This window comes from Anser anser (assembly GCF_964211835.1).
Source record: "Anser anser genome assembly, chromosome: 3".
Taxonomy (NCBI): domain Eukaryota; kingdom Metazoa; phylum Chordata; class Aves; order Anseriformes; family Anatidae; genus Anser; species Anser anser.
In genome coordinates, this window is record NC_139722.1 from 7,875,007 (window position 1) to 7,902,832 (window position 27,826).

General features: G+C 36.9%; 1 protein-coding gene across 5 annotated transcripts in view; it reads left to right on the forward strand.

Moving 5' to 3' along the window:
* ATAD2B (ATPase family AAA domain containing 2B) overlaps positions 1-27,826 on the forward strand; it is an 80,696-nt gene that overhangs the window by 31,718 nt on the left and 21,152 nt on the right. For 4 of the 5 annotated variants that reach the window (XM_083830787.1, XM_083830783.1, XM_083830784.1 and 1 more), the window contains exons 14-23: positions 679-838; positions 1,781-1,871; positions 7,379-7,690; positions 10,861-10,993; positions 12,972-13,158; positions 13,829-14,014; positions 14,824-14,959; positions 15,276-15,472; positions 18,018-18,177; positions 23,240-23,362. In XM_083830787.1, the coding sequence (XP_083686913.1) occupies positions 679-838; positions 1,781-1,871; positions 7,379-7,690; positions 10,861-10,993; positions 12,972-13,158; positions 13,829-14,014; positions 14,824-14,959; positions 15,276-15,472; positions 18,018-18,177; positions 23,240-23,362 (1,685 nt within the window). The remainder of the gene's footprint in view (positions 1-678; positions 839-1,780; positions 1,872-7,378; positions 7,691-10,860; positions 10,994-12,971; positions 13,159-13,828; positions 14,015-14,823; positions 14,960-15,275; positions 15,473-18,017; positions 18,178-23,239; positions 23,363-27,826) is intronic. The other variant, XM_083830785.1, reaches the window with a different exon arrangement.

Here is a 27,826-nt window from a genome sequence, read left to right on the forward strand (position 1 = left end):
CTATTCTAAAATTTTAAATTGTAGTGTTCTGTGAATGAAATGAATACCTCTATCCTTTTGATACTGGATGATACGGAAATTCATCCTGAGTTACTGCCGTATCATTTTTTTTTACACATTTTTTTTTACAAGTTTGCTGTTTGATGTATTTGTTTTCCTGATTGCCTTAAATCTCAATTTTGCCGTGCTTTTTATCACAGCTCACTTGTATTTTTTCATTTTATGGCTGGTGGCATTTTGTATATACATTTCCTTCAACTGAAATAAGGAGAACAGGAAGGAGACTTTGGGGACAGCAGCCTAGGTTATGGGAAATACGTGGCTTTATTTTGATGGACCTTTCTTTTGCTTGGTGCTACCGTAACTCTAAATGGGACTGTGCATATGCTGTTAATGGAAGAGATCTTTTCAGAGACATAGCAAATAGTTTACTGAGTTCTCATTCCTCAAAACTTGTAAAGGAGGAAGTTTGAATTTGTAGTACTTACTGGAGTTGTAACACTAAGTCTAATACAGATTATATCAAAAGACTCCTCGTTGATTTGAGACTTGAAACAATTATGCAGTTTATTTCAATTTAACTTTTTTTTTCAGTTATAAATGTTGCTATTTGAAACAGGAAACTATTACAGTGTTCCCTATACATTTGTTTTGTTTTGTTTTTGAAAACTCTTTTAGCTCTATAGTGTCTACTCTTCTTGCCCTCATGGATGGATTGGATAATAGAGGTGAAATAGTTGTAATTGGTGCTACAAATAGACTGGATTCTATAGATCCTGCACTCAGGAGACCTGGTCGTTTTGACAGGGAATTTCTTTTCAACTTGCCTGATCAAAAGGTAAAACTTAACAAAGTAGATTTATTAATGAGCTTTTTTTGTACATTAAATGTTTGAATGTCTACAACCAAGCTTATGAAATACTAATTTCCATTAGTTCTTACAAGTATGTTAAATTTTATGAAGACACTATCAACGTTTTTTTTACTAAAAATGTACATAAAGTTGTATTGAACTTGAAATCTTCAGAATATAGTTAAAAATAAAAACAGAGGTAAATTATTTGCATTAAACTGAACTGCTTAGCTAAAAACTTTTTTTTTCTATCCATCCGTATTAGGAGCCCTGAATATTGGGGTTTAGGAAGTGTTAGTAACAGAAAATATCTTTGTGTATACTGTAAAGCACATAAAAATTGTACATGGATAATCAGAAGTTATGTTGGTGACAGGAATATTTCACTTCTCTATTCTAGATTTTTAAAAACTCAGCTAAAGTATTGCTTGAATTTATAGTTAAAAAACCCATACTGTACATGTAGATAATGTATTTGGATTCTGTACAATTTTAAAATGAAATAGTTTCCAACTTCATGTGTATGCACTATGCTGCTCAGCAAATTATTAATTGGTGAGGCATTTGGCAGTAGAAGCTGTTAATCACAGATATAGCAATTACAGATTCAATTATAAAATTAAGATAATTCCTACTAGAACATGAGTTTTGATCAGTTCATGTATAATATTGGCATTGATTAAACAGCAATTAAAATGTATAACTGTTATACTGAAAAAAAATTAATGCTTATATATAAAATTAAAAGACCAGAAAACCTTTGTTCCCAAGAGACCTTTGAGTGCTAAGTTCTATTTCATCTGTCTCAAGGACATATCAAAAATAGGAAAAATAACGTGCTATATTCTTGAATAAATACTATATTTAAATAAGTTATTGTGTCATGGGTTTGGCTTGCTAACTTTTTTATTTTTATTTTTAAATCAGGCACGAAAGCACATTTTACAAATTCATACCAGGGATTGGAACCCCAAATTGTCAGACCCCTTCTTAGGAGAACTTGCTGAAAAATGTGTTGGTGAGTGTTATGATGATAGTACTTTTACTATAGATGTTTTCTCTTCTGCGTTAAACTTGGAAAGTATATTAAATGCATCAGGATATTTATTATTTTGACCTTTTTAAACTTTTGTACTTTCAACATTCTTTTTTGTAATAAAACATGCTTCCGTCTTAATAAAATACGAGAAGAGTAGCTATTAGTTGTTTGAAAGTAAAATAAAATCATTTTTCCTTTCTGTAACTTCCACTTGTCCTTATATAAGATGCGCACCCACAAAGAGAAGCAAATAGAAATGGGAATTGGAATCTTCAGGTAGACCACCTGTTAAATTAGTATACTACAGATGGGATAGGGAGAAATGTTTTTTTTCTGTCTGCATATGGAGGAAAAAAATCCATACTTCTTTCATTTTTCCTTACTGGCATGTTCTCCTCTGACAGAAATCCCAACAAACTACCAGGCCTTTGTTAAGTTTTTTTTTTTTTTCCAGATTGCTATCATTGAACAAACCCAAAGTGTAGATACAGGTGGGGTGGGGCGGGGTGAAACACCACACCATGAGTACATTAACTATACCTTTGGAGCGCCCAAAGACCTGCTGTACTGAATGGAGGATGGTTGTTCAAGACAAACCTGCTGTTTAAAAGCTAATCAGAAACAAACCCAAATATTTTTATAGTGCATTTAACAGAGGAAGTGACCCTAAAACACACGCTACAAATCTCTTCTCAACAATTTGTCATGCAAAGATACATCCTCTGTCAGTCATCTGCTTGGAGAAGCACTGAAGTTCTCAGAAAAAGGACAGTCTCAAATATCTGTGCATTGGAATCCATCATCAGAGAAATAAGAACTTTAAATTGAACATCAGTCCATTCAGTCAGCTACAGTACATCCGAATTATCCTCTTCATCCACAGGGACACCTATCATCGAAGCAGCATCCCTCCGCTTTTGATGCACAAAGACCTCAACATCTTCTGGTGAGGAGAAAACATAACTATCCAGCAAACTCCAGTTTAAGCTTTGCCGGGTATAAGACAGCATGTGCCAAACTCATTTCATGTAAATTCTGCTTGATTTGTGCAAAGACGTGATGCTGCTTAGTTGGGAGAGAGGGGAATAGTTGGGATAAAACCCCGTTTTTTCTTTGAAAATTCACCATATTTTTGCATTGAGAACACAATTATGTTTTTTGAAATTTCAGACCCTAGAGAAAGCCATTTGTAGGTTTGATAGAAAGACATTCTTTGTGCTCAGTAAAGCCTGTTCTGTGGAAAAGTCAGCTAACTGAAAGAAATACCATTTTCTGTTTCCTTTGGCTTTCCTATTCTCCAGCCACTGTGCACTTGATTTTCTCCATTCTGTGTCTTGGAATTTAAATGTTTCCATACATCAAGATTAAAATCTTTTGACGGTTACAGAGACCTTTTAAAACAGTTGAAGAATGGTTTATCTTCTTCATCTTGAGATTGCATCATCGTTTCTATAAGCAAAATCTTCAGCGACTGATAGTTTAAACAGGCATTCCAGATTCTTTGTGGCCGTGCAAGTTGAACTCATCGGCCCACTTGTCACATTGATAGAGTACATACTGGTCCGTTTCCTCTTGCATACAGTTCTTTTTTCTTTTTAAAACCTCTCGCTGTACCCCCACAGAAAAGCTGCCTAGACCCAACAGGCTTTTTGCACAGCATGGTTTGTACCTCTCTCCAGTTCAGCAAACTTGGCAACACTTAACCTACGAGCGTGTGGATCCTAATGAAGAAAACTGCTGAAATACTACCAAAGTAAATGACTTTGGGGAAGCAGCTGTCTGCGCGACTCAGAAATTTAAGACTGGGGGTGTGACTATAAGGAAATTACAAGCAAAAAGCTTCAGGAATTGCAAAATACAGATTATTTCCTGAGGGCTTATTTTTATCCAAGGTGTTATGGATTATATGCATTTTAGGAGATTTCTGTGTATGTGTATGCAAGCATTAAAGACCACACTTGACTGAACGGCCACATAAATGCACTGAGTGTGAGACAAAGTGAAGCAGCTTGAGGGAGAACATGGACTTGCGCAGAAGACCACACACTGATGTATTACTACTACCTTCAGTAAGCACAAGTGCTTATTACTGGTTTTGCCGTGTAGGTGTGCACTGGGCCACAGCAATCCCAAACTTTATATTCTTTGCTTATCTCTTGGGCTTACTTCATTGTCCAAGTTCAGAATGACAGCATTCTGTGGTTAGGTAGACTATTAACAGTCTTGTAGGAAGCAAAATATACTAGCAACAGAAAAGGTTTGAATTCCTTCATCTTGCAGATGAATCTTTTTACAGTGTAAAAAGAGGGTTATTTAAATAACGTTAAGTACATTTGTAAAGAAGCAAGCCATCACGCTCAAGATGCTTGCTAAATGTATTTGATTCCGTGCTTATTTTTGAAGCAGCGTTTTGTTGACAAAATGGTTTATTGTTGCATCTTCCTTTCCTATCCTAGTGTAATGTTGGAAGGAGAAGTTTCAGCATTACTTGTTCACATTACTTTTCATTTCTCTTATACTGAATTTTGGTAATGAACTTTCCATGCAGTCCATTGGAAGAGTTGCAGGGAGTTGCACTGCAGAAATTAGAAGTGGTCAAGATTGATAGACCTGATGTTAAACCTAGCTCAGCAGCAGTTCCTTGTAGGCTTTTGGGTGTATATTGGGCAGAAGAAAGTTTAGAGAGGGCATAATTTCTGCACAGTAAAAGTAGAAGAAAAAAATTTCTTCTAAAGGCTTTAAAATTTCAGTGATCAAAATGCATTCTTTGGAAACCTACGTGGGAATCTATTTTTTGCTGTCCTGCTCTTTCGAAGTTGCTCTTCAGAAATACTTAGCTCAGTATTGTGGTTAGAGGTGGAACAAAATGGGCTTCTTGATAAGAATAATTAATTTTGTTCTAAGTTGAGGTGTGCCAGCGTGTTTTGCCAACCAAATTGAACATCCTTTGTGGGATTCTTTAAAAACGGAATTAAATGCACTGAGCCTTGGTTATGCATTAAAGTTTCAATTTAGACAAAGCTAAATTCAAGTTATTTACTCCTGGCGCGACATGTTTTATTTATTTGTTTCCTTTGTCAATACTTTTACTTTTTTCTTGTCTTAATCAGTGTGCGTTTATTTCTTAGAAACAAAAAACTCTTTCACAAGACACAGGATTTTTGCAGTTTTCCTGTCGCTGAAATGGATGTACAGTGTGCACAAGAGAGTCCCTCAGAAAGAGACGCCAATTATTACTCTTCGAATGTAATTGCTCCTGAGAAATGAAAAATAGAAATGGAGACTAATTGTGTATCCGATCACCTGAGAATTTAATTTTAAAAATAGGCTACAGGCTATTATTTCCTAATTTTGCCAATCCTTGGAGATGTACAAGCGGTGATTAAAAAGACTGTTAGAAAGTGGTATTACAGCATTTATTAATAGAAAAATTGGAAAGGACGTAGCTCCTGAGCTGCTGAATCTTTTGTGATAAATATGCTAAACTAGTTTTTAAGGCGACAGGCCTCTGGAGTTCTGTATATCTCTTGCACATCTTTGATTTAAGCTTTGGTTAGTGCCCCCTAAACTTCTGTTTAATTCAGTATGCTTGTTACATGAAAAGTAGACCAATTCAAATGGGAAACACGTAACCGATGTTGAAAGAAAGCAAAATGTAGAGGAAAAACCCTGGTTTTGATTTCTCTGATGCACTTGTAGCTACTGTTCAATAGGTTCACGTGGTTGATGGAGTGTGCCTGAATGGTTTTGATTTTGTGATGGGGGTTAGTCAAAAAAAAAAAAAAAAAAACCAGTAACAACAAAAATCACCTTAGTAGTGAGGATAATTAGTTGCCTGATGATTAAAATGGACATATTTGAACATGTTTCAAATGTAACGTGAATATTTAATTTTAAGGTAACTTGGTAGTGTGAATTTCTAGCTGCTTCTGAAGTAACAATCACAATGTGTGCTGACCACGTTTACGCGATTATAATTACTAACCTCTCTGTGAAAATGGAAAGCTTAGTTTAAAAGTTGTATAACAAGTCTGATGTTCATGGTGTTCTTTGTATGACTGCGTTTGTTTCCTGGATGATGTTCAAGTATATATGAGGAACTCAGGTGGAATTTTAAGTCTCAGCCAATTTGAGTTATCTTTATAGCTGAAAAGTTGGTATATTTTATGATTATCCCCCCAAATTAATATAACTGAAAGATGGGAAAGGAAAATTGTCCGTCTCCCTTATTTTAATTGCATTGGTTTTTATTTTTAATGCAGTGTACAGAATAAACTTTTTTCCTTGTTGCTGTATTAATTTTTGTAAAAACACGTGCCAGTAGCCCTGCAAGAACACCAGCAGATAAATAGAGAAGCAAGGCAGGCTTCAGTTTTGGACTTGGCGCTGCCAAAAGACCAATACAAAAGTGGCATAGAAAAAGTGCGAATGGTGTAACACCTTGTGGGGAGAGGGGGCAAGGTCTGGTTTAGAAAAAAAAAAAAACAAAAACAAAAACAAACAAGAAGAATTTATGTAAGGAATTGATGAATTAGCTTCTTTAGCACTTTTAGCACGGGAATAATATTTTACATTATTTGAAAGATGGAGCTTTGTGCTACACAATACAGTGCCATATTAACATCTCTTGCTAAGAGATACGGGGAAAATTTGAAATCTAATTTGTAGTTCTAGGGGAAAAAACCCAAACCATTAGCACTGCAAAAGACACAGAGGTGGTAAGTCTCTCAGTATTTGATAATCTGTGGTTTTTAGTAATGCTGAATAAGCAATTATAGGTGGCCACCTGTAGATGTTTAAAGCTAGAATGAAGAAAAGTTCTAATGCTTTTTAGTAGTTTTTTTTACTCTTTGATTATGTTAGTAAAATTACAAAACTAAGAAATCTGAGACATAAATCTGAGACATTTTTCTTGATAGTAATGGTTCACATTTTTCCAAGAGTCCATAGTGTTCTTTTTTAATGTGAGAATTATCTTCTTTATTCTACTCATTAAACGTTTTTCTTTATACTGCTTATTTTCCCATTCTGTAATAGTTTGACCATATATATATATAACAGAATTACTTTGCCTTTTTAAAAAAAAAAAAGTTCATGTAGAGATGTTAAAGTGAAAAAAGGAAGAGGGGCTAACCTGTTACAAATGGCTAACATACTTTACACAACGTGAAGGAAAAAAGGAAGAGCGATGACAGAGCTAAAACAATGGGCTGAAAATAAACACTATCTAGTGAAAACATAGGTCATTTTAACCTTCGTACAGGATTCATTTCTGGCCGTATTTCCATGTAACTGTACATAATTTCTTGGTATACAGCGATGTCACTGGATTACAACCTGACATGTTTTGGCAGATGCTTTGTGGAGCTTGATAACAAAGTATTACTGATTGTTTTCAGCTTCAGGCATGCTTGAAATGTATGCAGCACAACAGTGCTATTTCATGGAAGATATCTCTATATATATATTATTTTTTTGTGCACTAGGGTACTGTGGAGCTGACATAAAAGCACTTTGCACTGAGGCTGCCTTGATTGCCCTGAGACGACGCTATCCCCAGATTTATGTGAGCAGTCAGAAGCTACAGCTTGATGTTTCTTCAGTAGTTCTCAGTGCACAAGATTTTTATCATGCAATGCAGAATATTGTGCCTGCTTCCCAACGTGCCGTGACATCTTCAGGACATGCGTTATCTCCTGTGATCAGACCACTGTTGGAACGTACCTTCGCTAACCTCCTTGTGGTTTTACACAAAGTGTTCCCTCATGCTGAATTTAGCCAGGGTGAAAGAAGTGAAGGTATGTGGCTTTTTGGTTTGTTTTTGTTTTGTTTTGCAAATCATGTTTCAATTTAGGAAAAAAAACAAAACAGCTGGCTTTTTTGTATTTCTAGCCTGATGTTTGTTTGGCTTAGTGTTTTGTTCAAATATAAGTACAGTTTGCTTGGATGTTTCATAACTATTTTTGCTGATTTCTAGTTGCTGTGGCATTTAATAAACTGTCCTATATAGACCAATATCCCGTAGGCTTGAGTGCCATCTAGAAAAAAAGGAAGACCCCTAAGTGATTTTAAATATAAATATGAGAAATAATGGGGTGTAATCAGGTGGTGGAACAAAAGAAAATAATGAGAGACTTGCTCAGCATGTTAGGACCTGAAATCAGTGTTCCTGTGCTGAGTGTCAATTACCTGTCCACAATTCCTTGCTTGTTACTGGGGCAGAAGCAAGCTGCAAAAGAATGGGACGGGGAGCTCACAGCTCAGCAGGTGAGCGTGTGCTTAGACAAGATACCTGAGCCTGTGTCATGGTCATCAGCTGGATAACGAGAAAGTCCTGAGGCTTTCTTCCCCTTAGAGTGGCCTGATGCACTTCTGATCCTGTGAGCTGATTCTGCTGCGTTAGCAAGTTGAGAACTATTTGCTGTTCTGTCAAGTTAGCTTTTTTGCCAAATTAGTGAGTAAAATCCAACGCACTGAGGGGTCAGATGCATGCCAGAACCCTGCTGCGATGGGAGCATCGTGAGTGCATTGAGGAAGCAGAGTAAGAAGGAATGCGACTGACTGTTTTGATTGGCAGTGAGTCAATGGGCTCTGTGTTTTGTGTTCGCAGGGCCATACTTTTAATAGTTACCCTGGTCACTTCTTGGTGTTTAAATGTCGAAGAAGTTACCTTGGTTTTTGGTAACTATTTATTGTGACATATTTTTTATTGCTCTTATTTGGGAACACCGTCACCCCACCGACTTTATAAACAGTCTTGTGGTTGTGTGTAATTAACTTGAAAATAGCCTGATCATAAAGCAAATCTGCAACAGCTATAACTTTTTTTTTTTCCTATTCCAGAGCATGCTTTCAGTCTGCAGCCCTGGGAGCTTAGGTTGATCCTTGTGCTGGCTGCTGCACTTCCACCAGCCCAGCTGTGCATTTTTGCTCTGTCCCTTATACTTCATGGATGTGTCAGGCCCTTCATTAAATCATTTTGCTGGCCAGCTTGTCCAAAAACACTGTATTTTTGTTGGGTTACTTTTCTGCTGACTGGGGGATAGCTGAAGATGTCAGCAAGTGTGGACCTGGCATGAGATGGGGCCTGGGAATGTGTGGCGGTGGGTCAGGAGTTAGCTTGCAGCTTTAGGCTCTCTTGAAACCCAAGCCTCCCACTCTAATTGTAGCCTGTTGATAATGCCCAATTTGGAGATTGTCGTTATTGATAAAGAATTGAATTAAAACTCCCTCTCTTCGTTGTAAAGTTCTGTTTCAGAATTTTTGTTACATGAACATAGGACGTTGCCTATGGTCTGCGTTTGGTTTAGCAAAAATTCTGCCTGTTGAGGTCTGCAATGAGACAAGAGCTAGGAGGCCTATGTCTGGTTGATTTGAAGGTCTTCCATCTTTGCCCTGAGTTAGATCTCCAGCAGCTTCTGACCTGATACTTCCTGATACGGACTTGATTTTGGCCACTGCTGGGGATTTGCAAGCCTTCGTTATATTTTTGAGGAATGGTTGTCACAAGTGTGACTGCATCACCATTTGCTGAGAGATATGTCATGTCCTCCTCCCGTACCAGCAGAATATTATTTCTGCTCAGCCTTGTCTGAATCCAGTTTCTTACATCAGGCAGCTAAATATGGGAACCTTTGTCTCTAAACAGTTTCTCCTGGACCGTAAGTCTATGTGCAAAGCTGTTGCATCCCCACCCAACGCTGTCAACACTGCCTTGAACTTGATTCTTTTGTTCTGTGGTGGTCATTTGGTCAGAGTAGCAGTACCTGGTTTCATGTAGATCAGGTAAAGTACGTGGCTGGGTGATACATTTGCCAGTAACTCTCAGATCTCTCTATTTCATGCTGTTGTTTCACAGCAGTCCATTTTTCATTGTGTCTGGGGCCACTTTGGGCTGCTGTTAGGATGTCTGGTGGTCACCCCACAACAGCAGTGTGCTGCTGGGACTCTGAGCAGCTCTCAGAAGCTCTGCCTGTCCATTGCAGAGCGTTTTGTTCCACGGGAGGTCTGCTGTCTGCACTGTTCCTACTGGCCGTTTTCACCCCGTCCATGCGGACTGGTTTCTTAAGTGAATTGAGAATGGCTTATTTAGGGTAACATCAACCAGATTTCTTTCCAAGGGGCACATAAAGATCTCACAGTGGTTTACTTTCCATTATCTAATTGCAGCAGTCTACTCTTCATCCCATGGCAGCTTTGGTAGCTAATTTAGGGGAACCTAATGTTCAAATGTGTGGGTCTTCTGCCAACTGGTTGTTTTCATTTAATGCCAAACTTGTATTTTTTTTAGCAGTTTTTTGTCCCTCTAGGCTGTCTTTAGAATGTGATCAGTCTTTTAGCTTTTCATTTCTGAAGGGCTATATAGAAATTATTTCAGTTCATTATGTTAATATATTAGAAAAGGAATTCAGATAGGTTGAAGTATTGGATATGAACATGGAATTCGTTGCATTGATTGTGATAAATAGTAGGTTGATATTTTTGGCAGATTATCAGAGGATAGAAAACAATTCTCTATAAACACACACTGTCCAGGTGATTATGCTGGGAATAATTTTGGAAGAAGACTACCTGTAAAAATTTGGGCACTTAAAACAAAGAAATGCAAAATTCTATATAATCTGAGGAATTGCAGATTTTATAACTTCAGCCTTGAAAAATGATTAGCAGTGACATTAAACTAAAGGAAGCATTTTGTAACAAGTTAAACGTTTTTTATATTTGTGAAATTGTTCTGCCTGATGGTTTAAAAATAAATTGTAATTATGATTAGACTTCTACAGTATTTAATTTGTTTTGGTTTTTGAAGTATCTATTATTTTGTGTTTTGATGTTTAGACAGTTGTAACCATTTTTTTCTACTTTTAAAAATAAGTGTTATGATTTACTTGAAGAAGATTGTAATGCCTTTCCTTGTTTTTTGCAAGTATAAGTAATAAGCCTCTAATTAATATATTTCTTGGAACAGATGTACCAAGTCTAATATTAGATGATAGTGAAGATGAGAATACTTCATCGATTTTTGAGACGAGCTGTCACTCAGGATCACCAAAGAAACAGTCATCAGCTGCTATACATAAACCCTACCTTCATTTTATGATGTGAGTGTTTCTCTAAGTGCCTATAACCAGAAAAATAAAACGATGACATTCTTAGATCAGCAGAGGTAACAAAGATGTGTTGGCAATGGTTTTATGGAATAGAAACATGTAAGTGTACAGGTAAGAGTTCTTAGATGGGAATGGTTTTAGGAAGGGCCACATCCTAGACATGGAAATCAGAAATAGTTTGCAACAGACAGATGTGGCTTGGAAGTTAGGAACTTAACATTAATTCTCAGTTTGTAACAATATTGATTTGAAAGACTAAGAATTGGGAAGGAGAGGTATTAGGGAATATTTTGGAGGAAAAGATTTAGAGGTTTGCTTTGTAGGAAAAGTTAAAATGACAACACAAATTGTTTGCTTTTTCTTGATCTGAAGTACTGTTGAGCTTCGGTGGATGCGGCTGTTTGGATAGGTTATATAATTAATGCTTTTGGTTTTTTTAACACGTTTTTCCTTGTTTTTCATGGGAATTCCGAAAGTGTGTGTGAAATTTGGCTGAATCTTTCCTGTTTAAATTGTATTAGCTACAGTAATTACCAATGATAAAGTAATATTTCTTTTGTTTTTAGTTAGAATCGTTTTAGACAATGTTCTGTTGGGAGTCTGCTTAGGAGAACTGCTCAGTAGTAGATAGCTCTACTGCTTAGTAGAGCCATCTTGTGGAAAAAAGCTAAATTTTTTTGTGTGCTAAAGAATGATGCCAGAACAGCATTTATGGAAATCTGAGCTTAAATATAAGGTTTTAATTACAAACCATTTAAGTTCTCCCAGAGGTGCACAGTCAAGAGTTTTAATACTTTAAAATTAAGATTTTGTTGTGAGAGAAGGAGAGGGAACATGAAAACAGAAAAACAAGGTGTATTTGTGTGGATGTGTCTCAGTAAAATAATCTGGAAGACTCTGCTTATTTTTGTAAAGTAAGTAATCCTGATAATATATCTTAGTGAGTATTTATGATTGTCATCTATGTGTGTAACCGCCACTGTGAGAACTGAAAAGCCAAAGGGGTCAGCTCTGTTCACAGCTGTTGGCAAATATTTAGCTCAAAATGAAATCATTCAGTCTTGTTTCACTGCACAAGCTGATTGATATGCAGATAAAAAAAAAAAGCCTTAATGAGAGAAAATGCAAATTAATTGTATTATTTCGTAATCAATTTACTATAAATGGAAAAGACTCTTCATGGAAAAACCGAATGTTTGTCTTTTGCTCATCCTCAAAACAGGGAAAAAAGAAAAACAACAACCAAATGAAGATTCTTACATGAACTCCTTAGGATTTATTATCGACACCAAAAATTACAATAAGTTTACCGTTACAGTTTTTCCTTTAAAATCTTTCTTCTGTTTGAAAATCTAATGAATATAAGAATAGAATATAAACATTGACTGTATTATTTCAGGGCCTATTTCAGGTCCTAGTTTTTAAGTAAAGTATTGAAATGTTATGTTCTTTTTGGAAATCTGGCATAGCATTTTTAAAGGAAGAATTTGTGAACCTGGGATTCCTGAGGCTACTGTAGAGATGCTATGGTAGTTCGGACTGAACTTGACATCACTAAATAGATAACTTCATTGGAAGTCCATTCACATGAAAGTCTGTTTATATGATCAACGAATTGCTTTTGGATAAACTGGTTATAATCCACATTTGTATGGATTTAATACCTGCATAGTTTTGCAGATGAGTTTGAATAGAATCCTTGTGAAAATAAGGCTGGAGTTACTGAGACCTGGAGTAGTCCCGAGATGTTCTCGAGTTGGTTGAATATTTTTAGGCTGTTGTAGGAACCTTGTTCATTGCTTCTCTTTTGGATTCTTAATAATAAAAAGGCAAAAAAACCAAAACCACCAACAAAACAACTACCTCCAAACCAGCCTATTAAAATGAGACTGCAATTGAGTTTGTTTATATATATAAAAGTATCCATTGATAACATTGTCATGTTAATTGTAACTGTTGTCTGTTACAGGTCAGCTTATCACCAGCCAACCTCTTACAGACCAAGATTACTGCTATCTGGAGAAAGGGGTTCGGGTCAAACTTCGCACCTTGCTCCAGCACTGTTGCACACTCTTGAAAAATTCTCTGTACACAGGCTAGATCTGCCAGCACTTTATTCAGTCAGTGCCAAAACGCCTGAAGAATCGTGTGCACAGGTGACATTTCAAATTCTCTTGTAATGAATAAATTATGTAATTCTGGAACAGGTTGTTTGCATCTAAATAAAGGCGGCTAACTGGAATGTTAGGTAAAAGCCAGGTTTTCATAGGCTCCTTCTATTTTAAATATTAAAATAAAAGGGGCTCTAGGGGGTGATTCAGATCTCTCTGTTGACTAGTGAGTGTAATTACTTTTCTAACTTGACCCCTTAGTCACATACCTAATGTCAAGTAAGCTGAATCTGGGTATTTGGTTCCCAATGTTCAGTTTTATTAGCTTGTGTGTAAACTGGTATGCAGTGGTTTTATGCTTAATTACTTAGTTTTAAATGTTTTAGAGTTCAAAACAGTGTGGTAGATTTTTCATGGATTGCAAACCAGTTTAATTTTCATCTTGACTGTTCAGTCTTAATGAATTTTTAAAGCATACATGGTAAGTAGTTTTTTTGTAGTCCCCAGCACGTTGACATAAAATAATTAAATGATACAGCTAACAGTCACAAGCATTTGTTTAGAAAGCTTTTATCATTAGATAATTTTACTTTACTGGAACATTCATATACAAAATACCAGAAACATGAATCATTTCCTAGTCCACAAAAATGTTATTTCTCACAAGGGATAACAACAATTTCTTAGTTTAAATATCACTGTTTCTTCTAATTAGATCTTTCGTGAAGCTCGAAGAACAGTACCGAGTGTTGTTTACATGCCTCATATTGGTGATTGGTGGGAAGCTGTCAGTGAAACTGTGAGAGCTACTTTTCTAACTTTGCTGCAAGATATACCATCTTTTTCCCCTATATTTCTACTGTCTACCTCTGAGTCCATGTATAGTGAATTGCCTGAAGAGGTAAGTTTATTGTGGAAGGAAGCATTATTAGGGATGTATGTGCATTATTAGGGATATATGTGCCATGACACGTTATGGTCATGTAAAAAACACCGTTTTGCACTGTTTTTCGCACTTTATTTAAAATACGTCTAACTGAAAATGTAATGCTGATACAAAGTTTGTAATTTTCTTTCGTGGGAGGTGTACTTCCACGCTACCGATTTTCATAATCTCCATTCTACTTTGCTGAGAAGACAAGGTAGTTCTTGAACTACACTTGCTGTTTAGAAGTGACAATGTTCCTATAAGGGAACCACAGTGGGTTTCTTGAAGGCCATGATGGAATTCCTATAACATACCTGGTTACAAATGCACATCTAGACGAAGCTAAGGAAAAACTTGCCTGGGAAAAACTCCAATGTAACTATGTGCTCATGTAGTTTAAAGGTTTAACTTAATTAACATTTCTGAAGTTTAGAATGTTTATATATATATATATATACACACTTTTTCTATTTTTTTCTCAATATTTTCTTTAATTATTCACCTACTCTTTCTCTTCTTCTTACTGCAAAGTTGACCATTGCTAGGATCATGGGCTGCTTCGGGTTTAGTTATTACAGTAAATTCTGTGAGAACTATATGCATTTGTTTTCCCTAGGCTGTGTGTCTGCAGCTTTGGGTAGAGTTTACTATATATTCTATCTTTACTATCTTATTTCCTGTAGTTAATTTTGAAAAGTTTGTGACTAGTGTTTTAGTATGGTCACTAATCGTGTTGTTTGGAGTGGAGGCTCAATTTTCATGTAGCATTATTTTCTTTCTAGGTGAAATGTATTTTCAGAATCCAGTATGAAGAGGTTTTTTATATTCAAAGACCAACTGAAGAAGACAGATTACAGTTTTTCAAAAGGTTAATTCTTGATGAGGCAGCAATGCCCCCACCAAGAAGGAAACAGGCTGGTAAACTAAATTACAGTCAAACCAATAATAATGTTATCTCAGTGTTTTGTTTTGTGATACTTAACTTTTTCAAAACTTAGGGGTAAATGACGGTGTAATTAATATGTGACAGTGTTTCGGTGCCCAGAATAAATTTCTTGCATGTTACTTTGGGGGTGGCTTGGAGGAATTATGATTATCCATTTTAGAAAATGGAGAACTGGGGGGCTTAAGGGTGTATCGATGAGGCAGATTAAATGTATTTTCAGATAATGCCACTCCAAATTTCATTGTACACTGTTAATACTTTCATTGTCTGACTTGTTTTTTTCCCTAGCTCTTCATGCTATGGAAGTTCTTCCGCTTGCACTGCCCTGTCCTGCCCGTGAGCTGTCAGAAGCAGAAAAACAGCGAATGGAGGACCAGGAAGAGAACACGTTGAGAGAGCTGCGATTGTTTCTCAGGGATGTTACCAAGAGGCTGGCCACAGACAAACGCTTTAACATCTTCAGCAAACCGGTGGATATTGAAGAGGTCTTGTTTCAGTAATGTGCAAACAATGAAGTTGAAACTATTAGGAAAAGAATACCAATTTTAAAAGGGAAATGGATAAATTAATAGGCAAAACAAATGTTTTAGCCATGATCTTTTCTATCTAAAATGCTAGTTTTAGCTGATGAGATAGTCACAGCCTCATGAACTGTGATGCAAGCAGTTCAAGCATCTTCTTTGGCTGTACCAGTGACCTATTGAAAAAACGTGTCCATTCCTGTCAATTTTCTAACTGAAGTCAGCATTTAAAAATGCCACTCGTATCCCTACTAGTAGTCTTGAAATATTTGAAAGCATAAGTACCATTCTTTAGTGAAAGCTCTTACAACATAATAATCCAATATGCATGATAATATTGGGAAAGTGATCTGTGTTCCATAGCATATTGAGTGTTAATAGTATTATTGAATAATTTCAGCAGTAATGCTAGTGGATGCCATTAATTGCCGATGGTAGCACGTTATAAGGCATTATCTGGTCGAGTGTGGAGTGTATGCACCTAACTGATAAGAGAGTTTGATCTGCAAATCTATTTTCAGATGCTAGTATATGAAATGAATATGGTTTAGCCTGACTTTCAAATCAAATGCTTGCCCACTGCAAGCTTTGCAAGCTTGTTAATTAGAGATTTTTTTGTTCTTTTTAGTTGTTTGTTTCTCGCGAGATATTTCTTTTGGAAGCCATTGAGAGGCAAATATGGGACATTTAAAGTACAGCATTGTAAAAAGCAGATTTGCAGTGTAAATTCCACATGGACTAAAGTGGCATCTTTTTATTGTCCCATGCAGTCCTCTTAATGTGAGCTTTCCTCAGAGTTGTTTAACTGCTTTTGAAAGACCGACGAGCTCTTGAACGTGGCAGCTTACAGTATAAGCGTGGTCAGAGGAGTAACGATTTTTAGTTTTTACTATGAAACTGCTTAGGAGGTCCATTGTAGGGACCCCTTCATACTCATATGAAAGGTAGTTTCTTCCCCCAAACATCTTGCAGTCAAAACATGCATGAATAGGGGCATGGGGAAAAAAAAAACAGTCTTGATTTTGTAGATGGAGAAATGAAATGTGAATTTGTTATTTAAAGACTTGCCAAAAATCCTGCTAATACATGACAGCACTAGAAATTAAATGTAGTCCTTTTTGTCCCACTTGGTGCTTTTAAGCAGAGATCTATCCTGTTGTACAAGAGCCTGTCTGCTTGACTTTCTGAGGAAATGCGTTAAGCTCGTTCCACTCCTGCTTGCATTGCAGAGGGAACGCTGCTATGTGACAAGTCAAGGATTTTTCTGACTAATTTAACAGCAATGTTTACCATTTCCAGTGATGATTCTTTCTGATGATGAGCTAATGAGAAGAGGAAGCCTATGGCTTGGCTTTCCAATCACCGAACTAATTACCATCATGTTTCTGTAGAGGGAAACATAAGGAGAATTTTCCATCGAATTAAAAATAAAAATAGAAATTATCATTTCAATTTTTCATCATAAATTTTAAGTTGTATATTTAAGGAATCGATGATAGACTGCTGTCCACTGAAGTAAAGCATTCATGGTAGTAATATATTTTAGTGTGAATATCTACAGATACTTTTTGAAAAACAAACAAAACTTGCAGAGCCATTGCTGTTTGATCTGAATATGTATTCAACTGTTTGGTATTTTGGCAGCCACCGTCATACAGGGGTGGTTTCAAAAGGGAAAAAAAACACAATGCTGCTCCTGAGGCTGCCAGTATTTTTAATTGATTGTAATCTTATTTGCATTGAAACATGCAACTGTAAGGTTTTTCTTCCTTGAAGTAAATAACAAATTCATAGCTTTTTTTTTTTGGTGAACTTTGTTACAGCAGCTGTGCTGATACATATGACTGTCAAGCTTTAGCCCCTTACGGTACCATTAATTATGTTAAATACTTCTCAGTGTACCCTAGTGGATGCTAAATTTCCATTTATGAGCTAAGCTTGTAGTAATCTGTGAACTCTGACACAGTGCTTTCTCTTTAGACTGCCCTTCTGTAAAGTCAGTGTAATGTCTTCAATCAATAAAACCTGACTGTGTTTTTATACAGGGGGTTGAAGGAACTAATTAACAGAATATACTTAAAAGATTATAATTTGATTGTTTGCTTTAATGAGAACTTAGAAGGTGAATAAAATACAGCTTTCCTTGTTTTGCTAGTTTTTCTTAGGGTTTTGAGTTAGGCTGGTTGTTTTTTCCTTTCTAGCTCAATACAATGTTATAACACTGTAAAAAGCAAACCACAGTTAAAATGCTGTGCCTCAAAAATACCATTAAATCCGTTTTGAAAGATAAATCGGTGAGCTACTGAAGGTATGGTAATTTTGGAAGTCCTGTGTTTTATTTAGTCTGATAAGACTTCCATTTTCAGCATGAATTTTATTTATTAGTGAACCTGTGTTTAGTTAATGTATTAGAGCCAAGTATGTGGAATGCGTAAGGGTGTAAAGATGTGAAAGTGGCAGTGTTCAGATACGGTCCCCTGTGTCATTTCTGTATGCTGTTTGATTATAGGTTTCAGATTACCTTGAAGTTATCAAAGAGCCGATGGACCTATCAACAGTAATAACCAAAATTGATAAACACAACTATTTAACAGCCAAGGATTTCCTAACGGATATTGATCTGATCTGCAGCAATGCATTGGAGTACAATCCAGACAAAGATCCTGGAGGTAAGATTTACTTCATTTTCAGCCTATCTAAACTGAAAGCCTGGTATTCAATCAAGTACTCGGTTACTATTTGAACATCTAAATAAGCTGCATGTTATATAACAATTAGGATAAGCAAACTAATTTCCTAAGGGTCTCTGCTTTTAGTGTTCTAAGTCATTTGGAGCACTGCGGGACGTTATAAGAGCTACAACACTTAGAGTTGTTTTCTAATAAAATAGGGTTTGTAGTTCCTTTTTAAATTTGCTCCTTTTCAGCGAATTGACTTTGTATGTGCAACAAAAAAGCAGTGTAATTTGGAGAGCTCTGTAGAGAATCCTGCACACAATCTGGCAGTGGTCTGCTTTTATTTCCTTATTGGATTAGGATATGAAATGCACCCACAGAAATTAAGAGCTATCTGTTTGGGGATAGAAATAAAGCAAGATAAATCATCAGGCAAGGAAGTCAGTTGTAGCTGGTTAGGAGAGATTTAGAAGCTATTGTCTCGACAAAATATCTCGCTGTGCTTTCAGCTAAAATTTATAGAACGAAATGCATGTAAAAGCTGCTCACGCTCAAAACAGACGGAGCATACTGTGTACGTTTTGTGAGGGCCACCTTATAGCATCCCTTGTCAAAAGAAAGCTTTTCAATTGACAGCTTCCAGAATCACCAATAGGACATTTAAAAATGCAAAAGGAATGCCCTTTAATGTAGTTGTATTTAATATTTGTGATACCTGGAAATCTGAGTCCTTCTGCAAATGCAGTACAATGCATTTAAAAGTTCACTTAAAATCAATTTAAAGGATTTAATTGCATTTTGAGAAATCGTTTTAGAAGGTTATAGCCAGATTGCCCGCATTTTTCGTTTTGAATTTTTGATTTTATTGGGGCTCCGCAAATGTCTTGTATGTGGATTAGATATAGTAGAATCTAGTCAAATAGAAAGTTTTGAAATTTGCTGTTGATCAACAGATGAGTTCCCTGTAGCTGCAGTAGTTCTGTTAGACTTCCTTTATTATTTTGCTAACAGACATTAGGTTTCAGGTTAGAGTTGTACTCTGTATAATTATTTCTCTAACCAAGACTTCTCGGTTATGTTTTTCTTTATTGTTCTCCTTTTTCATGTACTTCTAAGCTGTAAAGTGAATGTTGAGAACACTGATACACTTGATTATTTTCAAAATCATGGTGTAATTCTAGATGTCAGAGCTTGCTATCATAGTGTGGATTTGCAGTTTGTGTGTGATTTGAAATGGAATTAATCTAATTTCAAGCAGATTCATACAAAAATATTTTGCAGAGTACTTCCTGTAATGTCAGATCTTAGCTTTGCACCGCCAGTGTCAGGTCAGAGTTCCTGTCATCAGGTTGTGATGCCCGAAGTTGTGTTTTACTTGTTTCATGTGCCTTTTGAACCCAGTGCTAGCTCAAAGCTGTAGAATAGTAACTATTTCTTCAATTTAGGATGCATTTTGCATTACAACTGAAAAAAAATAAAAAAAAAAATACACTGATAGAATTCAGCAAAAGGCTCAATGTGTTCTTGATAATGTTTCTTGAGGACTTCTAATGCGTAATTGATGTGAACTAATCAAAGCCGTGACGGGCACTTGGGATTCTCTGAGTGTCTCTGAAAAGTGCCTGTTGAGATGGTGAGGACTATGAGACGTACCTCCTGCATGCAGCTGACATATGTTTGTGACTTAATGATGGGCTTTGGGAAAAGCTGGCATTAATATACATCCTTTGTTCTCATTCTTAGACCATTTGGAACTGTGGGCTTGGCTAATTTTCACAGAATTACAGAATGTTAGGGAGTGGAAGGGACCTTCAAAGATCATCTAGTCCAGTCCCTCTGCTGGAGCAGGGACACCTAGATCAGGTCACACAGGAACGTATCCAGGCGGGTTTTGAATGCCTTCAGGGAAGGAGACTCCACAACTTCCTGGGCAGCCTGTTCCAGTGCTCTGTCACCCTCCCCATGAAAAAGTTTCTTCTCGTATTTAAGCGGAACCTCCTGTATTCCAGCTTGCACCCATTGCCCCTTGTCCAGTCATTGCATGTCACCAAGAAGAGCCTGGCTCTGTCCTCCTGGCACTCACCTTTTACATATTTATAAACATTAATAAGGTCACCCTTCAGTCTCCTTTTCTCCAAGCTAAAGAGATGCAGCTCCCTCAGCCTTTCCTCGTAAGGGAGATGCTCCACTCCCTTAATCATCCTTGTGGCTCTGCGCTTGGACTCTCTCAAGCAGTTCCCTGTCCTTCCTGAACTGAGGGGCCCAGAACTGGACACAATAACAATGGGCTTATAAAACTCATAGGCGGGCCTTCCACCACATCCTTGCCTACCTCTCCTTCAGGATCCAGGGCCTCAAACCTATTATGGAGGGGCACTTGGGGAAATGAGGTAGGTAGGGAGGGGGGTTGCCTGTGACACAGAACTGGGACTCGCTTCCAACCCTTCTCATCTTTTTGGTCCCCTCCCTCTGCCCGACAGCGACAGGGAAGGGGCTCCACCACCCTATACTTTGAAGTCAGATCTATGCAGGATCATAACACAAATCTGTGGTTCAGTGTGGGAGAAACGTAGCAAAAACAGCTTGAGGAACCACGTAGTGGTAGAACTTTTCATTGATCTTGTCCAAAGAGGAAGAATTTTTGGAAATATACATAGGGAACCAAAATAGGGCTATTTTAGTTTTTCATGCCTTTGGGACTGCGCTGGGACGAATGGATCTGGCTATTTCTTTGTTCAGTTTTAGATTGGAGTTTCTCTTCGTTGAGAAGGTAATTGAAAGATCGTTCTAGCCGCTGCATTGTCACAGACTGATGATATATTGCTCTTCTGGCATATAAGATTTCTTGAGGTTTTTGAATGAATGCAGTGCTGAAACAGCACATCATTTCTATTCTGAGTAAGCATTATATGCGTTCAAATCCATTAACTGTTTATTTAAGATATAAATTTCAATTTTTAAAAAATCTAGGCATATATTCTTGCCTCTTTCATGCGTGAGTTTGTAGAAGAATCATGCTGTACCTGGTTCTGTTCATTTTGGAAAGGCGATGAGTACCAGTTTTTATATGCAGTACAGAGACTCAAAACTGGCTTCTCCTCAACCCCCCTCTTCCACTCCCTGTATTTTGCTATAAAATTGCAGGAGCTTTTTGTAGGAGAACTGTTCTTTGCCCTTCATTGTTTGACACCCTGTTTGCAGCAACAACGAAGGAATAACCTTTGTGGATTAGACATATTAGCATTTACATCTTCGCGTTGTCTGTGGGAAAGCCTTGTCTATCACAGGACATGAAAAAAGCAGTAACTCAATCAAATACTCCCATCAAAAGATCCAAAATAACATTTGCCAACGTGGAATCACATCGTGGTGTTTCTTCAGCAAAAAGGCTGCTCTAAACTTGGGAAACTGTACCTCTATATTGTTCGATATAAAACAGCCCGTGGTATAGTAATCTATGGTAGCATGAATGAATTTGTGCTTACACTAATGGTGCTTCATGGTAGGGTAATATAACTACTATGTTAAAGGGGAGTAGAATTGTAAGTACGGTATGCTGGTATGACTGTACAAACCTGGTTTTGGGGAGGGTTCTTTCAACAGTAAGCTTCTAATCAAAATCTGAAACCTAACATAAACCCTTTCCTCTCATTAGAGCTTCAAAGTCTAGAGGCTTTTTTTCCCCTTCTTTTGGGAGGACATGTTAAACTTTATTTTCTGACTGACTTTTTAAAATCTAGCATCGCAAAACTACATCTGCGAACGATGCAGATGTATTTTTTGCAATCGTAAAACAAAATGCTTCACTGATACATGTGGGTAAAAAAGATTCTAGTTTCCAGTCAATTTAAACAGTAGTAGATTTCCCCAGAAAACATATGTAGGGCTCAATTGGGCGGGATGCTGGTATTCTTTTTGACTCGGCAGTTTTTCGATCTGTAAAATTTTCTGTTTCTAAGGTTATAAGCCATGTTTAATAAATGTTCATTGATATTCTTAATTGTTGTCTTTAGTGATTATTAAAACAGATTAAATCTGCAAATTATGTTGTAGACATTAATATTGGTGTTTGCTGTTGAAGTATCTCCATCAGCTGGAAAAAGTAATTCAGTATGGATGAATTGACAAATTAAATACGTTTGTACTAAAAGTAAATAGTAAGTGTTGTAGATTTCATTGAAAAGCAGCATTCTAGATGTCAATTTTCTCCACATACAGGTTTACTTCCTAAGTTACAATTACTTTTCGAATTTCAAATACTTCAACAGTATTGGAAGAATTTCTTTTGTTTACTTCAAATACATGGGAACAGGTTTTCTCTGTACAAACGTTTTTTTCATGAGTCACATGTAGGCTTCTGGTGTGGGCAGTACTTCTTGTCCTGTTCCCCAGGTAGACATGAGCTTCAAGTTTGCTACATTTTCATTTCTTGCCATTCTTTCTCAATGGATTTAAATGAGAAATAACAATTTGAGATCAGCAGTAATCTGTTCAAGCAAGATTTGGGATTTTCTAGTATTTGTTAAATATAAATTAAAGAATAAGGTTTGGAGGAAAAAAAACTGAGGAATGTAGTCCAGATCAACCTTACAGATTCAGGGGATGACAAATACAGTTTTGCAGGCAGTGTATGAAAGTTACTAGACCTCAGTGAGTAAATTTAATCCTGGACAAGTCTCTTTTTGGGACACTGCACTGTACTTAGTTATTCTGTTTAGTTCTGCCTTTGGAAACTGGCTAGACCTGCTGATTTTAGCAAGTTTCTAAGATCTGCAACTTGATACAAGTGTGTTCATTTTTCACTGTTTTCATTTGTTTTAGAAATGCCACTATTGATTAAATTAATAATTTGTACTTCTGAAAACTACTTTTAAATAGTTAGGTTGTAATTTTTGAGCATGCTATGGTATTGATCCGTCTCTATTTTCATACGTTTATAATATTTTCTAGTTTCATCTATGTCAGTGTTGTAATATACAATACAAACCTACATACAAATGATAAAGTATTTTAATAAATGTGATAAAATTTACAAGTGTGCTGTCCTGTTTTCTAGATAAAATAATTAGACATAGAGCTTGTACGTTGAAGGACACTGCTCATGCTATCATTGCTGCTGAACTGGATCCAGAATTTAATAAGATGTGTGAAGAAATCAAGGAAGCGAGAAGAAAAAGAGGTATGTTTAGCTTCATTTATTATAGCACAATAGAAGTGAGATAGAAGACAATTTACAAATGTCCATATGAAAATTTAAATTTAAGATGAAAAATGGAGTGCACGTGGGACTCAGGCAGTACCCGTTAAAGGATGACTGAGCTCGAAACTTGCCTTCTTCCAGCTATGTGAGTTGGTCTGATACGGCACAATCCTTTTGTAAAGAAGGATGGATTGCCTATTGCTACAAGAATTAATGTAGAACACAGTGAACAGATAAACATTAGGACTGCTATGCTAAGTGAAGATGTGGTGACACCAAAGCTGCGTTCTAAAAACACCATGTAATGCAGTGTAGTAACAAATAAGAACAAGGTGAATGACATTTAAAACAGTGGATTTTCTGTTCACCCTGCCACGTGCACAAAAGTACTTCTGGTGATATTATGTTGACTTCTTGGATCAAGAAATACCTGTTAAATCCACACTGAGGGGAAAATGAGGTTGACAGTCTACTAGTCCCAAACCAGGAAATACAGCTCCCGCCATTGGAGGATATCAGTGACTTAATTTTTGTTTAAATCAGTGCAGTTGTTTTCAACTTGTAGTCTATAGACCTGCAAGGCTGTGGATGGCTTCTAAAGCGACCACAAGAGGTAATTGAAAACCCAAACATACTGCCAGCAGGGCTTCGTTTACATGAAAGTTTCTGTACCTCCTGGAAATTTTTTCTGAAAATTGAAAAAGGTTGAAAGCTACTGAAGTATAACATTAGAATCAAAACTCGTGCTGATTTAAGGCTTACTGATTTCAGTAATTCTAGCTTTGCCTTGCTAAGTTGTTTTCTGCTTCAGCTCTTGCTTCGGTTTAAAAAGAAAAAAAAAAAAGGCGTTGATTTCTAGGTAGAACTTGGCCAGTCTTAACTGCTGTTTGCAGGTTCCTGAAATACTTTTGTCAGTAGACTGAAGACCCTTTATTAATAAATGTCTTTGAACTGTGCAAGTATCCGTAGGCTTTCTCTTCTTCAGGTTTAAACAGATAGAGTTCCTTTTATTTTCCCATTCAGTCATGCATTTTTGTCTAATTCTGTACAAGTTTCCAATGTGTGTCTTGGATTGTGGATAAGAGAACCAATTGTAACTCACCGCGGTTGTAAAATTGAACTAATATAATGCCTTCTTTTCTCTTCTGTACTTTCCTATTTAAAGTATAAGACTGTTCACAATTCTGGCCTTAGTGTCACGCTGAGAGCTATGCTCAGTTAATTATCCATTGTGAGTCCCCCATGATTGCAAAAGGTTATTGCTTCCGAGGTTAAAAGTAACTGTGTGTAAGAGCTCTTTGTTACAGAGGGTGACTGTATAGCTTGTAGTCGCTCCTTGCAAGCCTCCCAAGAGCTGACTGGAATGCTGCCCTCCTTTTAGTGGCAGCGACCAAATAATACAAACTTCTGGGGGCAAAACCTGCTGATCCTGTTGCAAGAGGTGGGTGTTCAGAAGTTGTAATTAAGGCTGATGTTGTCATGCTATGAACTTTTTACATCAGAAGAAGCATACTGTTGGAGTCTGATGCTGGTAAGTGGACCTTCAGATACAGGTTTATGACTAGCAGCAGCAGTTTGTGGCTGACAAGAGCTGACATATGACAGTGGATGGGCTTCCAAGTGCATTTCAGACATTGGCATACAGGCTGTTACAGTGTCACAGATAACCTGCAAGTCATGTTTCAAAGAGGCTTGTCCTTTTGGACTACATTCTGTTCATTTCATGAACAAATGAGCCCTGGATGGTCCAGTAGCAGAGTGCGGAAGGCCAAGAACACATACTGGATTGGCAAGGACAGAAGACTTAGAATGCGTGGAAGATGCGTTAGATTAACTGGTTCTGAATGAAGAAAAAACATGCAGCTCTTGAGGTACGAGGAAAACTCAAGCTGAAAGACGAGCCCAAGAGATTGTCCTGTCCCTGGAGCATGAGTATTGTCAAATTCTGTGATGTAGAACATCAAGAAGATAGCACTTCAAGCATGTAATCTTGGAACTGGTTGTTGTAGTGGATGGAAGGCATGCAAAAACTGATCAACCTTGCTATTACTTCCATTTTGCCTGACAGAATATGCTCAGCAAGACAATAGACCCATAAAATCACAATGCATCTACTGTTCTAGGCTTCTGACATACCCTGCTTAGAGCACAAGGGACAATGAAGGCATGTGCTTGTATTTTCTGCTTTTGATTGGATGTCCACAAGGCTGTTAAGGGACTTCTGTTTTCTTCGTTGGATTGATTACCAGAAGGCCAGGTATAGGAGTGATCTCCAGATGGCATTCCGTTCCTCTACTTCACAATAAGAGTGTGCTTGGAAATAGTGAAATGTTTCAGTGTGGAAATAGTTGGGGGGAAAAAAAACAACCAACCAAACAAACAAAAAAAAAATTGTGTAAGCAGTGTAGACAAAGATTTTTGTGCAACCGGTTACCTACATGCAAGGGTCATTACTCATACCAGGCTGTTCGCCTGAGTGGAGCTACCCAATGAAATCATGCTGAAATTGGCAGCCAGCCTTGTTTGTGACTAGTATACAAGACTGTGTGGGTAACTGAATGCCGAAGTAGTTCTTTTTAATATAAACAAGAGATTTCCAAGCAAGGCCTTAAATGAATGTTGAGACTGAGGTCATAGAGAGTGGGCATCATGGTATAATGTACAACGGGCCTTTTTTTGCCCTGGAGCACCCTAAGCATCTCTCTTAATCTTCTTTTAAAGATGAATTCCTTCCTTTAATGTGTAAAGTCTGATGGAAGAAAAGAGACTTCGTGTCCGTGTTTCACCGCATAGGTGTCTGGACTCAGCTTGTTCAAGGATCTTACCATAAAGCCTTACTGGAATTAAAATTTTTAGCCTGCCAGCAGGACCCTTGTGAAAGAAGGGCAAAAATGCCAATGTTGGACTATGAGGGGGGCAAGTCCAGATATTTGCCACTTGAGTCTACTAGCAGCTCATGGACTGAGTATACAATTTGCATTAATACCAGCTCAGAAGAGGTTGAAGTAGCGTTATAGTTTGAGATTGAGTCAGGGTAGATGGATGTGATCATCAGAAAGGAAGCTTATCCTCTTGACAGGAAGAACACGCCTCAAACTCAGATCTTGGCCAACGTTTTCTTGGTTAAGTTTGGAAGGACTTCAACATTCAGTGTGAGATTTGGATGGAATCGAGCAAGCTGATTATCTGTGAGGCTACTGACAAATTCTCTGGCAATTTTCTGAAGTGTTTCTGATCTCAGAGGAGTTTAGAAGGCCAATGACACACATTGTAGGCTTTTTAAACTTTCCCCAGTTGGAAAGCCATTGATTTTTCTGAATTGTGCCATTTATTAGCTCTTAATTTATTTCCAGGAACTACTGAAGATAAGGCTAAAAAGTTCTCTATCCATTTTCTTCACAATTATCTTGGCAAGTTGTTTAGCAATTGTACATAGCTTTAAAATGGAAGGTATTTTCTGCATCGCTTTTTTTTTTCACCACAATTCCAAACAGAATTATGTATTGAATAGATGTACCTTTTCTATACTTTTGTCAGATCTTCTATTTTTTTTATTTAGTACTGGGACTGGTGACCAGTCTCAAAGTACTGCAGTGTAACAAAATGATAAACTGTGTAATAGAATTAGTGTCTAGAAGTTAAACTAGAATCTCTTGTTCTTGTATTACAGAAATGAGGTGCTGTTGTTGAAAGAGTGTAAACCTAAGGATAACAAATTCTAAGTTGGTAAATCAAAAAATATGTATACTAGATTTTGGAATTTGCAGCTTCTTGTTGAAACCAGCAGATAACAAGGTAGAAGTGATGGGTGTTTTGAGTAAAAAAAAAAAAAATATTTGATATGTAGCTTAAAATACTTTTACTAGTACCTAATAGCGTGTGCTTTACCTGTTAACTGTTAGGTGAGAGTTCCTTTGTGGATCTTTTCATTTCTGCTTCTGTCAGTTTTAGAGTTTCTTGCCTGCTCTTGGTCATTTTGTTCTGGCTACTTTTGGAGATGTTGTATGACATTTAAGATGACTTATAGTGGTGGATGGATAGCAAATTCTAGTGAAGTGTGAAACTGCAGAAGTATGTTTATATCTTTAATATGTGCGTAACCAATATGAAGCGCACATTTTTAGAATTTAAAAATCTTGGAAAATACTAGAAGCTATGAGATGAACTTGTATTACAGAAAGAACAACAGACTTTTTGTTAAAAGCAGAATCACATTTTCCTTAATCTCAGAGCTCATACTGACTCTGAAGTGGATCCATTTTACATAACATAGATCATGATGACAGTGCAAGTTTCTCTTCACGTACTCTTTTTGACACGGCATACCCCATGCCATTATGAATTGCTACTTATTTTAAATCATCTTGTTAAAATTAAGAAAGATTGAAACTGTCAATAAGAATTTGTTGTATAGAGGAAATGTAGATAAGAGTGCAATCTTTG